The 16,329-nt window shown below is 43.4% G+C and overlaps 1 protein-coding gene across 1 annotated transcript in view; it reads left to right on the top strand.

Moving 5' to 3' along the window:
- The window catches only part of LOC105104791 (cytochrome P450 3A24-like), a 33,617-nt gene that overhangs the window by 8,404 nt on the left and 8,884 nt on the right, over positions 1 to 16,329 (top strand). The window contains exons 7-10 of the mRNA XM_064478668.1: positions 649 to 797; positions 4,698 to 4,825; positions 6,003 to 6,069; positions 14,198 to 14,358. Of these exons, the coding sequence (XP_064334738.1) occupies positions 649 to 797; positions 4,698 to 4,825; positions 6,003 to 6,069; positions 14,198 to 14,358 (505 nt within the window). The remainder of the gene's footprint in view (positions 1 to 648; positions 798 to 4,697; positions 4,826 to 6,002; positions 6,070 to 14,197; positions 14,359 to 16,329) is intronic.

Here is a 16,329-nt window from a genome sequence, read left to right as displayed (position 1 = left end):
GAGTGATTTATTAATTTTTTAACTAGAAACATGTTTACTCCTTACATTTTACAGAAATGACTCTGCCCTCGGGGCAACCGCAGATCAGCGGCGCTGAGGAAGAGCGGGTCTCTGCAGCCTTAGCGGGGTGCACGCCAAGGCGGGCTCATGTTTCTGGCAAGTCAGAGCAGGGTGCTGCTGTTCTGGGACGTGCTTAAGAGGGAGCACTCTGAGCACAGGTCTGGGTTGAGGCGAGTCCCCTTTCTAGGCTGCCTGAGGACATTAGCGATTCCATCCTTTGTCCTGCTCAGACACGGTGCGTATACACCTGCTTTTGCCCATAGTCAAAACACGCTACTGCAATTTGTGTGATTGTGGGCGTCCATCCCTCTATGACCGAGTTCCTTGAGCCGAGGGTCTAACTTGACTGAGTCCCAGTCGTCCCTAGCACAGGGCCAGCTGTGTCTTTGGCAACTCATATACACCTCATGACCCAGTGGTACAGTAGCATAGACTGTTCAGAGGATCCAGCTGGTGGTTCTCAAAGTGTGGTTCTTTACCTCCTTGCCTGGGCAGCTTATTTTTCATGCATTTCTTGTTGCATATGTTGGAAAAGGATGGGAAAGTCGTGCTAGTTTGAACCGTCCATGTCTTTGTTTCTGCACTCAGCATTTTTGGACCCTACAGCATGGATGTGATTACCAGCACATCATTTGGAGTGAACGTTGATTCCCTCAACAACCCACAGGATCCCTTTGTAAAAAATGGCAAGAAGCTCTTAAGATTTGACTTCCTAGATCCACTCCTTATCATATCAAGTATGTAGACTGTTCTGTGTTTTTCTTTACTCCCTCCCTCCCCTTCTCCCTTTATTCCTTCTTTCATTCCTTCCTCCACCCTTCCTTTATTTATGTTTCTTTCTTTTCTAAAGAGCTATATTGAGATAGAATTCACATAGTGTGTAATTCTCCCCTTTAAAATGTAAACTTCAATAATATTTACAATCTGTGTCGCCGACATATGAATGGATCAGGAAAATGTGGTATGTCAGTGTGTATGTGTGTATATATGCCTTTGCACCATGGAATCCTATTCAGCCATGAAAAGGAAGGAAATCCAGATTTTGCATGATGTGGATACCCTTTGAAGGCATTATGATACGTGAAATAGGTGAGATGGAGGGAGATAAACACTTGAATGTTGAATCAAAAAGAAGAAATCCAACCTCATACAAAAACTATTTCAAATTTTTGGTTATCAGAAGTGGGGGTTGGGTGGTGGGAGAATTGAATAACAGTGGCCAAAAGGTACAAACTTTCAGTTGTAACATAAATAATTGTTGATGGTATAACGTACAATATGACTAACCCTGCTCTGTGTTGTGTTCTTATGTTGCTAAGAGCATAGAGCCTAAAAGTTCTCAACACAAGGGAAAAAGAACATTTTTTATGACTATGTGAGATAATGAATGGTAACTAAGCCTTTTTTTTAGCTTATTTAACATTTTTTTATTCAGTTATAGTCATTTTACAATGTTTTATCAAATTCCAGTGTAGAGCGCAGGTTTTCAGTTATACATGAACATACATATATTCATTGTCTCATTCTCTTTCGCTGTGAGCCACCACCAGATTAACTAAACTTACGATCTTAATCATTTCACAATATATGCGTTGTCATTATGCTGTACACCTTAAACTAACACAGTACAGAGTGTCAGTTATGACTCAAAAAACTGAAAAAATGGCTTTTATTACATTCAGAGATATGTGCAACCATTACCACAGTCAATTGTAGAACATTTTTGTCCACTCAGAAACCCTGTATCTTTTACCTGTCACCTCGCATGCCCCTTGCCCCTGAGCGACCACTATCCTACTTTCTAAGCACAGATTTGCCTGTTCTGGACACTGCATGTAGATGACAGGTGGAATGATATACGTGGTCTTTTGTGGCTGGATTCGATCCGTTGTCGTGATGTTCTCAAGGTGTCCCCGCATTGTAGCATGGATCATTTCTTCGTATGGTCAATTAATATTCCATTAAATGACCTTCCTGCACTTTGTTCATCCATTCATCAGTGGATGGACATTTGGGTTGATTCCACCTCTTGACTGTTGTGAATCGTGCTGCTGTGCACATTCGTGTACAAGTTATTGTTGAAATCCCTGTTTTTGATTCTTTGGGTTAGTACTCAGAAGTGAACCTGCCGAGCTGTATAGATACTCTTTGTTTAATTTGTGAGGAACTGACAAGCCATTTCACACTATAGCTGCAGCGTAGTACATTGTCACCGGTGATGTGTGAGGGGTCTGCGTTCTCTGCATTCTTGCAAATGCTTGGTCCGCACTTCTCCTTCTTTTTTATTATGGCCACTCCACTGGGTGTGAAGCAGAATCTCCTTGTGGTTTTGATTTCCGTTTCCCTAATGGCTAGTGATGTTGAGCAACTTTTTATATGTTTGTCGGCCATTTTAGTATCTTCTTAGATAGATGTCTAGTCACATCCATTGCCCATTTATAATTGGATTGTTTGTCCTTCTGTTGTTGAGTTGTAAGAGTTCCTTCTATATTCTAGATAAAGTCTCCTATCGAGATGCATGATTTGAAATATTTTCCCCTTCTGTGTATGTCTTTCTACTTCCTTGATTGTGTGCTTTGAAGTGCAAAATTTTAAACTGTGATAACCTATAAGTCTTATATTTTTTCCTTTCATTTTCTGTGCTTCTGGTGTCATATCTAAGAATTCACTGCCAAATCTCAGGTGATGACGATTTTCCCCTCGGTTTTCTTCTAATATTACGCATTATTGGCTCGTATATATATGGTGTGAGGTAAGAGTCCAACTTCATTGCTTTGCATCAGCTGTGTGTTGTCCCAGCACCTCTTATTGAAGACTATGTTGTCCCCTTTAATGGTCTTGGAAGACTTTTTAACATTCAGTTTATAGTATACACATGAGGATTTATTTCTGGACTCTAAATTCTATTGCATTGATGTATATGTCCATCCTAATGGCAGTAGCACATTGCCTTGATTATTACACCTTTGTGGTGTAAGTTCTGAAGTCAGGAAACGTGAATCCTACAACTTATTTCCTTTTTCTTTTTCAAGATTAGAGGAAATCATCCAGTCTTTGATGATTCAGTGTCATGTTACATACGAATTTTTCCTACGTGGCCTCCGTCATGTTGGGGAAATTCCCTTCTGCTCCTTTTTGTTGAGAGTTATTAGCACAAGAGTGTATTGGATATTGTCAGATGCTCCTGCAGCATCTTTAGATGATCATATGCTTCTGTTCTTTATTCTGCTGCTGCTACGTATTACACAGCCTTGCATTCCTTGGATAAACCCTCCCTGGTCTTGGTGTAGACCTCTTTTTATATTTTGCTGGATTCATTTGTTGAGAATGTACGCATCCACGTTCATAAGATATGTTGGCCTATGGTTTTCTTTTTCTGTGCTATCTTTGTCTGGTTTTTGTATCGGATTGATACTGGCCATGTACAATGAGTTTGGAAGTGTTCCATCCTCTTCTACTTTTTAGAAGACCTTAAGTAAAATTGTTGTTAACTCTTCTTTGAATATTTGGTAGTATTCCGCATTGCAACTTTCTGGACCTGAGCTTTTCTTTGTCAAATTGTGGGTTGATTACTTGATTCTTGATTACTAGCTCAAACTTTGTACGTCTTATAGGTTCATTCAGATTGTCTATTTTCTGGCATCTGTCTCTGTAGTTTGTGTCTTTCTAGGAATCTGTCCATTTTATCTAAGCTAACTCATTTATTGGCCCACAGTTTGTTTTGGTATTCCTTTCTAGTCCTTCTCATTTGTTTACTGTAAGTAGTAATCTCCCTTCTTTATTTTCATCACTAGCAGTTTCACTCTTCTGTCTTTTTCTCTTGGTCAATCTAGCTAAAAAGGTCTTTTCAAAGAATCAACTCTTTGTATCATTGACTTTCTCTATTGCGTTTTTATTCTCTAGTTTATTAGTTTCTACTTCAATCTTTATTATTTTCTTTTCTCCTGCTTCCTTTAGTTTTTCTTTGCTCCTCTTTTTCCATATGTCACAGTGGAAAGTTAGGTTATTGATATGAAATTTTTGTTCTTTTAAAATATAGATAGGTAAAGCCATAAATTTCTCTCTGAGCACTTCTTTTGCTGCATCCCATCAGTTCTGATATGTTGTGGCTTCAGTTTTGTTCACTTCAAAGTGGTTCCACGTTGTCCTTTCAATTTCCTCTACAACCCATTAGTCATTTAGGAGTGTATCATTTCACTTCCACGTATTTGTGAGTTTTCAATTTTTTTTCTATTTATAATTTCATGCCATTGTGCTTGAAAGACATACACTGTATTAAATCTATCCAGTTATTTTTTGAAGAACATGATTAACTGAAGTAACGGACTATGGTCTATTCCATCCGAAGAGACTGTAGTTCAATAGTTAAAAGGCAATGAAGCCCAAGGTGTAATTCTATCCCTCTGATCACTCAAAAGATGGAGAAAGGGCCCCTGATCTCACTGCTAGTCATGGCTCCTAGGGGTGGACTGCCCTTGCTCAGGCCTTGGCTTGGAGTGTAAGCACGGGTCCCAGAGGGAATGACTCCCTTTTGAGAATCCTGGTGTCTTCACTCTCTGACTCGTAGCACAGATTATAATTGCTGCAGGGAAATTGTGCATTTTCACTGTGCTTTCCTTTTATCTTTTCTCCTACAGTGCTCTTTCCATTCCTTTGCCCAGTCCTTGAGGTGTTAAATTTCTCTTTGTTTCCGAAAAGTGCCGTGAATTTTTTCATCAGATCTTTAGAAAGGATTAAAGAAAGTCGCCTCAAAGATGAACGAACGGTAAAATCTGGTGGTGTGATATGAGGCTGTTCACGTGTGGGTAATTTATTATTGAGCTGTATACGTACGATTCATGTACTTCCCTGCATTGTTCAAGGTAAGTAGAGAACTATGGATTTTAGAGCAGGGGGGTCCTAACAATTTGGGGTAAATAAATATAGTAGAGTCTGGGGAAGAAGATAAGAACAGGAGTCAGAGAGCAGGGCTTAAATTTAATAACAGGCATGCCAGTTAGCACGTCACTGCAGAAATACTGTTGGGTTAAGACTTCATGCCATTTACCTTCAATAAGTTGTCAAAGGATAAAAATCACTGTCTAAAAGTTATTTTACTCATAGTTCACCAAATATTAGATTGGCAAAGAATCACTTCAAATCCAAGCCTCCTGTCTTACAGACTTTCCGCTGCACACAAGAGGCACCTGGAGGAGTGTAGTCTATGTGCAGCCGTCTCCTAGTCTGGAGCGGGCCGGAGTCTTGTCTGGGCAATGAGGCTGCAAGCCGGTTAAGCCAGCCTTGGCCCAAGAGGACTCGAGGCCAGCGCAAGGATATTAGGGGCAGGGCTGGGTGCTGGAAGGCACTGGGAATTGTGTGGAGTTCTGGGAGGGTGAGGCACTTGAACAAGCTTCAACAAAAGCTGCCGATGAACTCTGCAAATGTGGGGGATTCATTTATGTGACCATTCATCAAGAATTAAAGCTGAGAGTGTGTATATGTCCATGAATGACTGAAAAATTGTGCTGAATGCTGGAATTTGACACAACATTGTAAAATGATTATAAATCAATAAAAAATGTTTAAAAAAAAAAAGAATTAAAGCTGGATGGGAGAGAAAAGAAGACTGAAGCCACAGGCTATCTCCTGCGCGCAGGTGTAACAGGAGAGAGAGCAGGTACCCCTTTGGTTAAGAAGCCGTTTCAAAGGCCAGAGAAGCCCAAGATCAGAGAGAGGCCAAAAAGCCGTCGGGCCTGACGCCTGGGCTTCTCTTAGGGGGACGTCGCACCCGCCCAGATGTGCAGCTGGGCATTTTTGTCGACTGAGGACTCAGGTGATACGAGTCAGACTCCTGCTCTGTAAGGGGGCATTTTCTTAGGAAAGAGGTGGAATACTGCTCTCCTGATTTATTTCTGTCTTCACAAGTAACTTTCTGTCACTGAAATTTCTCTTTCTGTTTCCAGCACCGAGTGGATTTTCTCCAGCTGATGATTGACTCCCAGAATTCCAAAGAAACGGGCACCCATAAAGGTAACCAAGGAATATTTCAGAGGGCCACTCTGGGGAGCTGCAGATGTAGGGGGTGGGTCTGAAAATGTGCAGGAGGTTTTCCAGGCTGATGAAATTTTGCAAAATTGAAGAATGTCCAATGTTAAAAAAGAAACAGTAGCCAGAGGTACTTCCCAGAACTACGCTGGCACAACTTTGTTCAGAGCTTGAAGGGCGAGTATGACAAGAACGTCACGCCCAGAGTCAGTCCTGGTCCTGGACCACCTGCAGCCCAGCCTCTGGGGGGCTTGTTTCCAGTGTCAATTCTCAGGCCCCTCCAGACCCACCGAGTCAGAGCCTCTGCCTGGAATTTGCACCAAGGCTTCATCACATCGGGAGGGACATTGCCCCTGTGTTGGTGACCTCAACTGGGAACACTTGGTTAAAGCTGTGTTCACTGGGTTTCTCTACTATAAAGTTTAATTTTTCCTTTTGTCATTAATATGTAACTTGTGGAGAAGCATCTGAGACTATATATTTTGTTCCTCTTCAAAGAGTCACCCACTAGTTTTATCACCTATGTATGAGCTTTGACTGAAATCTTACTCTGACGGCTGCAAAATGATGACTTTCTAACTGCATCATTCTTCTGCATTTATGAGTCTGAAATTTTGTAAGGGAGAGTTTTCCATTCTCCCCCATCCATTGATTTGTTCATTTATCTATATCAGTATGACCTCATGTATAACTAATTACTCTCTTACATCATTCTTTCTTTCTTTTTTTGAGAATAGAAAAGGAGGGTACTAGGGGTATGCTGCCATAGACAACAGCAGGCCACATGGAAAACAGGTGCCTGTGTGAACATCAAAGGCGGCTGTTGGGGTCTTTTATAAGGTCGGGTCACAAGGTGCCTGATCGGCTTGTACACGAGTTTCTGATTGGCTGTAGGTGAGGTAAGAAGTTTAGGGTCTGTGAAGTTTATGACTCTGATAAGGTGGGCTGAAACAAGCCCGCGTAAGCTGTTGTGAGATTAGACATTACCCCGGGTATTAGTTTGTTAGGGGAAACACGCCCAGTAAAGGATGTACTTTATCTGTTGAGGGATCACAGGCAGACTTCTGAGAACCCAGGGATGGGGGTCATTGGACTTTTGAAGGACGTCAGTTGGCCTCACATCCCCCCCGACAGATTGGCAGTGACAGATCTTTGAAACAAGGGTGAAGGTCTCATCTTCTGTATCTGCTTCCTGCTGAATGTGGGGTGTCACGCTGTCCCTGTCTCTCATGCTAATCTGTCCAGGGTTTTGGGTCCCCGACATGCCGGCAGCTTTCAAGGTGGGAGTGGAAGGAGACCCCAGTGGCATCCAAGGGCTGCATCACCAGGATGTTGGCTTGGTTTACGGCAGCAATCTTGGTAGGAGGGGTGCATTTGTTCCTAAGTGCACAGATCTTGCAGCTCAAAGACAGACATTCTCTTTTGTAAGAGAGGAACACAGCATAAAAAAATGTGGATTCCAAGATAAATAGATAAACCCAGCAAAAACAGAGAGAAGAAATTTGAGGATGTCTGAAAAGGAAGAACTTATCCATTCAGGGGACTAAGAAAAGTCATTGGAGAAGCAGTCAAAGGTCTGTTTAGGGACCACCTTGTGCTGAACTTTGGCATAAGGACGCCCAGAGCAGTGCGGTTTTGTGAGACAGCTCTCCTTACTGGCCAAGGCAGATGCCACCCTTAATGATTTTAGTGCTTTTCTAGATATGAGGAGATGCAAGAATTTGGGTCATAAATCCTTCTCCTGAAAACATCTAACTACCCGAAGGCCCGTTTCATCAGTTTTTGCAAAGCTCAGAGCGCCTCACTTCCGACCTCCACCCTGAGCTCCTTTCAGGGGGTGCGGAGGGCCATGGCCTTCAGTGGCTTGCGACCTAACCCTTGTAGCGGCAGATGGCCAGCGCCCTCGTGATCAAAAAGTCACCACGGCTTGGAAGGCGTTTCATGACCGTTTCACCCCGGGCACGAGGAGCGCTCACTTCTAGGTCAGGCGGGGACTCGTTGACAGGCCGCCCACTTGCTGGACGAGGCCTTCTGCACAGGAGCAAAAACCTCTGGCCCACCTGCCTTACTGGCCCGTTACGCTCCAGGGAAACGTTCCCTCTTGTTGCTTCTTCCCACATCTACGGTTACCCGGAACCGTACTCACAGCTCCCCCGCAGAGCTGGAGCTCTGCTTACTGCGTCAAGCTGCTGCCTGTTGCTCTGACTGAGCTTCAGTGACTTCGGAAGAAAATCGTATCTGTGGCCAGGATGAGAGCAGGTAGTAACTGGCCGGGTGTGGGAATCCCACCTAGTAATCTCGTTAGGGGCCTGAACAGAACTGTAAGTTCTTTTTTCTAGAATAAATTTCCTAAAGGCCTAGCAGTTAGACCCCTGGAGTGGAGAAATCCACCAAGAAGTACTGGACTTAGGTACTTAACCATAAACCTGACAGTTAGATGAACTTGACTCTGAATAAGATCATGAAATACATTTAGATTACTGAGCTTTAGAAACAAACCTAAAATTCCTTTAATAATTCAATTAAACCTTGTAATAATCCCCAGGGGCAGGACAGCTTCTTGTTGGCAGTGCCCTACCCCCTTTGTTGTAACCTAAGGGCAAGACATGGCCTGGGAGGTGAGTCTTGTAAATACAGACCTCAGTTAGTAAAACTAGAATTTAAAACCCATCAGTTATAAAAGAAGTTGTATTCAAACTGGGTTTCTGGCAAATGGAACAAATCAAAGACAGTTAAATCCTTTTTACTAGTATTTATGGAAAAGAGACAAGATTTCTATTTGTCCTTAACAGGTTAAGTTCCAAATCATTTCACCCCTTTCTTGAAAGTTGCATTTTAGAAAGATGGTGAGATCAGGGTTCTCAGAGAAGGACAGGTAGAATATTTGCATCTCAAAGGCAAGTTCCTCCTAGAATGACTTTGCTCCCTTAGAGGCCAGAGAAAGGTTTTTTTTCTTTTTCTTTTTCTTTTCCTTTTCCTTTTCCTTTCTCTTTTTCTTTTTTTTTTTTTTTTTTTTCTAAGATACTCACAAGTGCCCGAAGCAGGGGAGGCGGGCGGGGGTGGTGGTGATGGGTTGGCGGGCTCTGGGTTCTGTCTGGAGCCACACCTCTGGTCCGGGCACAGAGGGAGCAGTGGCAGCGGCAGTATCTGGCTTGCTGTTCGTCTGTTTCCTTACCTCTTTTCTCCTCTTTAGCCCCGATATTTCCCCCTAATTGTTGGAAATCTTAAAGACGGTGTCCAGTAAAACAGGAAAAGAGAATCGGGAGGGACATGTGCGGCAATTTTTACGAAGATGCGAGTTTGGGGAGAGGGCAGTAAAGGCCTGAGCATAGGGGACTTCAGACGATTTGCCCAGTTTGTGACAGACAGAATCAAGCTGGAAGATTGTATTATAGCTCAGAGCTGCTTTTGCTTTAACGTCTGGGGATCAGCGTTATCCCAGTGTTTTAAACTGCAATCCAAAGGTGAGTCTCGGGGAATAGAAGAGGCGTCTCCCGCTGTAGCTAGGGCGGTATCAGAGAGAAGGTTCTACTCTATCCTGGGGCAGCCTAGCCCAGAAGGACACAGGCTGAACTTGTGGTGTCCTTTTACTTTGAGTGTCCCCCAGGAAAGACAAGCCAACCAGTGCAAGGGCCAAAACCCGCACAAGGGCTGTAAAGCAAAGACAAAAAGTGGGGGACTCACCCACCAGCGACTTCTACCTGGCGCAGTGATTGAAGGCAGGAGGCTCAGCAAATCTGGAGGTGTGATCCGCAAAAAGTGGAGAGAAGGTTCAGGGGTGCACCACGTGGTTGGGCTGGAGAGCCAAGGCGTGTCTCAAGGGCCAGAGTCAGAGGAAGGGGGAGACTGAGGAAGGGAGAGATGGAGAGGAGGGTATTTGGAAAAGAAAAGACCCCTTTCCCATGAGTATTCAGCACCAAGGGCCATCTGTCAGACTGGGTTTCAGAGCCCGCTGAGAGGAACCTGGTTCCTCGGTCCTTGGCTAGACTTTGCAGAATTTGTGAATGACAGGGAAGAGCAGGAAAGTATGAGAGAAGAAAGGAAAGCAGAAGAGGGAAGACTGCCCTGAGGATTCCAGCCTCCAGAACAGAGCATCTGATCAAGCCAAGGGGAGACTCCCGTAGGGAGGGGGGCAGAGAGAGAGACAGAAGCCCCAAGGACCGCCTGGGGCACCAAATTGTGGCAACACACAACACGGTGGGAGACGGGTGACACCGTGACGCACGGGTTGGTGAAAGAATTTACCAGAGATGAAGGACAAGACTAGAAAAGTTATTTATTAGCGGTGCGCCGCCATGGACAGCAGTGGGCCTCACAGACGGGAGGTGCCTGTGTGAGCCCATCCGTCTTTGTTTTGAGTCTCAGATTCTCTCAGGTTTTCCACTGGAGCTTTTTCAAGTGGGCTCCTGTATCCTTTCCTTTTCTTCTTTTTAAAATGTTTTTTCTTTTCAATAGACTGTTTTTAGAGCAGTTAGGTTCACAGCAAAATCACGTGGAAAATACAAATATTTCCAATATACACCCTGCCCCAGCCCGCACGCGGCCTTGCCGTCATCAAAAGAGCACCGCGGAGGGCTGCGCCTGTGACAGGCAGTGCACGTGCAGTCGCACACCATTACCGCCTGGCGTCCGTAGTTTACATTAGGTTTCATTTTTGGTGTTGTGCAGTCTGCGGGTTTTGACAAATGCGTGACGAGGTATATCCACCACGATAGCATGGAGCATCGTGTATCCTTTGTATCTGTCATTTTCTGAGACCTTCATTTTCTGATGCGAGACTTGCCAGGTTTCTCTTTGATTTCCATGAGCTGGTTTTCAAGGAGTTCTGGTGCCTGTTAGTGAGAAATGGTGTGTAGAAATCCAGATCTAAGATCTAGGAGTGCTCATTGTTACTAGGGTTACCAGGCAAGGATGTCTACTTTGGCTACTTCTGTTTAACATAGTATTGGAAGTTGTAGCCGTAGCAGTCAGACCAAAAAAAAAAAAAAAAATCAGACAAAGGAATGCAGATGGGAAGGGAAGAGGTAAAACTGTCACTATTTGCAGATGACATGGTACTTCATACAAGAACTCCAAGTTCTCTACCCCAAACCTATTACAACAAATAAATGAATTCAGCAAGGTTGTGCTGCCGATGGATGCAACTGGTGTTCCAGGTTCCTGTCCCGTCCCAGAAAGAATTCAGAGACAAGACGTAGTGGTTAAAAAAGGTAAAGTGAGGCTTTATTAAAGGATGGACAGCACATTCTCAGGGGAGAGCGGGCAGGCTTAGGGGAGCGGCTGCCCTGAGTCTCTTTGGCAAGTTAGCTACATAGGGTGTAAAAATAAATGGGCAGAATATTCACTGGGGAGGGAAGGGTTTGGGGTCATATTCCCTGATTGTCATACCAACTCCATCTTCCCAAAGGGAAGAGGGATTTTTGTCCTTATTTAGTCTGGATCAGAAATGTCATGGCATCTCGGCATGATGGAGAACTTCTGATCTGCAAGGCAATTTTATTGAAATGAGGGCATAATGAGCAAAAGGTTACATTCTGACACTAAATTCCTGCCTTTTCTCACCTCTCTTTGTTCTTCTCCAGGACACTTGTCATCCCAAAAAGCAGGATCCCTTATCAGTCCCAAAGTTCCTGCTTTTCTTTCTCTGCCCAAGGATCCCTGCTGCTTACATGATGTGTGGTTTCCTGCATTTGGTCTGAGCCCCTCCTTTCTGGCTAATTCCTGCCATTTGGTCTGTGTCCCCCTTTCTTTGCTCATACCTAGCTGTCTGCCTGCTCTAACAGTTGCAGGATCAAGATTAATAGACAGAAATCAGTTGCATGTCTATATGCTAATAATGAAATGCCAGAAACATAAAGTAAAAAGACAAATACTATGTGGATAAAAATATTATGCAGTTGTTAAAGATTCACGAATGTTGTGAAATGTTTGTGAAACTATGGTCAGCTTGAAACTAACCATGCCTTCTTCCTGAATTCAGTGGGAACGCGTTCAGATTCACAGTTGCATATTATGTTGGTTGCGGGTTTGTTGCAAATGGCCTTTATTCTTTTCAGATAAGTTTGCTCTGTACCCACGTTGATGAGAGCTTTAATCATAAACGAGGGGAATTTTGTCAAGTGCTTTTTCCGCAGCCGTTGAGATAATGCTGTGATTTTTAGCCTTCCTTTTGTCAATGTGGTGTATCACAATGATTGGTTTGTGACTGTTCAGCCATCCTTGTGACCCTGGAATAAGTCCACCTTGATTAAGATGTGTGATTGTTTTTATGCATTTTCTGATTTAGTTTGCTATCATTTTGTTGAGGATTTTTTCATCTGTATTCATCAATGCTATTGGCTTGTAATGTTCTATTTTGGTAGTGTCTTGTGTGGTTTGGGGATCAAGGGAATGGTGGCCACTGCAGAATGGATTTGGTAGTGTTCCCTCATCTTCAATTTTTTTGGACCAGTTTGAGAAGGATAGCTATGATTTCATCTTTACCTGTTTGGTAGAATTCCCCTGTGAAGCCACCTGGTCCTGGACTTTTTTTTTTGCTGGGAGTATTTTAATTACATGTTCAATTTCACTTCTAGTGAATGGTCTGTTCAAATTGTCGGTTTCTGATTGACTCAGTCTTGGCAGGCTGTGTGTTTCTAGAAACCTGTCCCTTTTTTCCAGAGCGTCCAATTTGTTGGCACATAACTGTCTATACTATTCTCTGATGTTTTTTTTATCTCTGTTGTATAGATGTTATTTCTACTTTTTCATTTCTTATTTTGGTTTTTTAGGTGCTCTCCCTTTTCTTGGTGAACCTGGCTAAAGCTTCATTAATGTTTACATTTTCAAAAAACTAACTCTTGATTTTAGTAATCTTTTCAATGTTTTAATCTCTATTTTATTTATTTTCTCCCTGAAAGTATCTATCCATATTCAATGATGTGAACAGCTTCTCTCTCTCTCAAGTAAGAATGTCCTGATATGTAGTGTATTCCATAGCATGAATACTCTCCTATGGTCAATTTCAAGCCACCAATGGTTTGACAAGCATCTCACAAAATTCTTGAAATTTAACAATTTGTTTTTAAGCGCAGGTGAACTGATACCAACACACCACTATAAATGTATCTAAAATTATGTGTACAACTATATCAATCTGTTTATATATTCTAGTATGTACTACAGTACCTCTTTCTGTGATAAAGGAATATTCTATATCTGCACCTATTCAATATAGTAACCACTAGACATACGTGGCTACGGAGCACCTGACATGTAGCTAGCACCACCAAAGAACTGAATGGTACACTGTATTTAATTTAAATCAATTCAAATTTAAATCTCTACATATTAGATGGCACAGCTCTACACTTTATCCTGGGGGGTTGTAAAAACTGGGACGGTAACTTTGAGAGTTGAATTTGCTCAATTACCATCAGAGGTATCATCATTGGGAAATCAAATCCCGTAGACCCTTTTAACAGACTTTTTCTTATCATTATTGTGTGGATCCATGGCTGGGGCAGATACCACCTTGATCTGAGTGCTCTGAGTATGTAAAGGTCCTAGTCCAGTCCCATCAGAAAGATCAGAGCCTGACCGTGCTCGGTTTCCCTCAGGAGAAAATGAAAGGGAGAGAAATGTATCATCACAAGGGCTGTTTGCTGGGCGCACAGGGGGACAGAGAGAGAGGACATGTACCGAGAAAGGTGACACTCAGGCCATGACTGAATCAGCATTGCTAATTCCATTCACAGGGCTCTATTTTTCAATGTCCTTTTATGGACACAGTCTTTATTCTGCTATTTTAACGCCCTTGATGAGACCACAGTCAATCAGAACTCTTCTGGCTTTTTGTTGATTCTGGCATCACCAGTTGCAGGGGCCAGGATTAGTACAGATAGGCACAAAAATGGGATTAAGACAATTCTTGTTGTTGTTTTGTTTTGTTTTGTTTTGATTTCTGCTACTTGAAGGAGGACATGAGAGTGCAAACAATTCTCAGTGTGACTTTGAATTGCTTTTACATTTCTTTCCCTAGGGGTTTGGCAGTTTCATTTGGATTTCTGATCATCTTAACTGTGATATTTTATGTTGCTGTCCTTCACCTACAATGGCTCTCCTCTCCTTTTAGCTCTGACTGACCTAGAAATAGTGGCCCAAGGCATTACCTTTATTTTTGCTGGCTACGAGACCACTGGCAATTCTCTCTGCTTCATTATGTATGAACTGGCCACGCACCCCGATGTCCAGCAGAAGCTGCAGAAGGAGATCGATGCGACTTTCCCCAACAAGGTGAGCAGATGGTGTCTGAACGGGGCGGGTAAGGTGAAACCTCAGAGAGAACACCTCCACTCCACTTATTAAGAGATTTTTGCGAAAATCGTGAGCACGAAATCTTTTACCCACACTACTGAGGAAAGATTTAAGGAGTGCAAAACGACAGGAGAAACATAGGTATATGTGCTACTCACAGCAGTGTAAGTACTTCGGAAAACATGCTGGTCCTGCCAAATCAGATGTCAGGATAATGCCAAGTAAAAATGACAAAACCTCAGTACATCGAACTATAAGCATTTACTGCTCTAGTGTCTGCTTAGTTACCTGTTGATGAGGCTTGACTTGATTTGGTCTGGGTGTTGGCTGGTCTAGGGTGATTGGCTAAGCTGGCTGCGCTCACTCAACTGCACACGTGTCCCACGCGTCCCTCGTACCCCCCATGTCTGCTTCTCAGGGCAGTGGTAGGTGGCAGGAGAAAGAAACCCACTCATGTGGGTGCCTTCAAACCTTTGCTTGCAGCACACTTAGGAAACTTTCCACTGTCTCAGACAAGCTGATCAACCTCAGAGTCACAAAGCAAGGGCACCACAAAGTTAGATGGCAAAGGCAGGGACACAGGAAGGGGTGGAGAATTGGGACCATCAATTCAATCTCCTACCCTGGGTAAACTGCAGATGAGGAGGAACCTTGTCACCACAGAGTGCATAGGGTAGGAAATAGAAGACATGAGTTTGACTCATGACTGTGGTTTTGGACAAGTTTTATGACATTTCAGAGTCCTGGTTCATTTAAATACAAGATAAGGATACAGTGTAGGGCTGACTTAAATTAGAGATAATCCTTCTTCTCTGTTAACCCCACATTGAGATTTTTTTTACTACAAGAATGTGAAAAGGTCACTAAGAGACCTTTAGTTGGTTAAGTCTTGTGTTCTCCTTTACAATAATGCTTATAATGACCACGATGCTAATGATCATTTGCTTTTTACTGTATGTGTATGCTCTGAATGCTTTCCATTTAAAATGAATCTAATCTTCCTAAAATTGTGTTTTAAGTCAAGAGAGGCTAAGTTATGCCTCAGTAACAGATGAACCCTCAAATCTCAGGGGCTTTCAGAGCAAAGGTATATTCCCACATTTACAAGTCCCACACGGATAAGTAGTGGAGGATGGGAGTGGGGAGCTCGGATCCAGAGTTACTCAGGGATACTGACTAAGAGGATCCACTACAAGGCTCCAGTCTTGTAGCTGCGTTGTTTGGAACATGAGGTCTTGTTGTCTGGGGATAAGGGACTTGACAGCTGCTCACTGGCTTTTCAAGTGTTTTCTCCCTGAACTGACATAATCAACTCAGTTCACAGCCCACTGCCAACGCTGGTTTCCCTAACTTCAGGTGGGCTGGGAAATGTGGGGACCACGTGGACACTGGGTGAGCAGAGAGTGTCTCTGCCACAGAGCCCTGTGACGTGTCAGCTCGAATTATCTCCGTGTGACACGTCAGAAAACTGAGCTGCCGAGAGATGGAATCCTTGCCTACACTAGTCGTGCACCCAGTGGAGAAAAAGCCAAGCTCTGAGCCAGGGGGTCCCTGGCTCCTGAGCCAGTTCTTACCCTTTACGATATTGCCTCTAAAATATAACACCATGTGGCAGCCACACGTCACCCTCACTGTTGTCGGATCTCTGCCAAAACTGGAATTGTTAGGAGACCTGGCCTCTGGGGCTGGAGAGGCTTGTTTAGACCTTCAGACCTTGCAGTCAAAACTTCAGTGACAACAGGAGACTTCTCAGCAACGGAGGGCGGGGCTGAGGGCGGGGTCCTGACCCTCGGGTAACTTCCCCTAGGTCTGAAAGTATGTCCCCTGGAGCATCCATCTTACCCTTCTTTTGCATATTTGGTCCAGAAAGGAACCCTTTTCTCCCCAAATTATTTATAGGGATTTTAGATTACATAATCTTTTCAAATTGTATATGTATATTCATTAGAA

Source organism: Camelus dromedarius, chromosome 24, assembly GCF_036321535.1.
Source record: "Camelus dromedarius isolate mCamDro1 chromosome 24, mCamDro1.pat, whole genome shotgun sequence".
In the NCBI taxonomy this organism is placed as follows: Eukaryota; Metazoa; Chordata; class Mammalia; order Artiodactyla; family Camelidae; genus Camelus; species Camelus dromedarius.
This window is presented reverse-complemented; position numbering and strand designations above follow the sequence as displayed.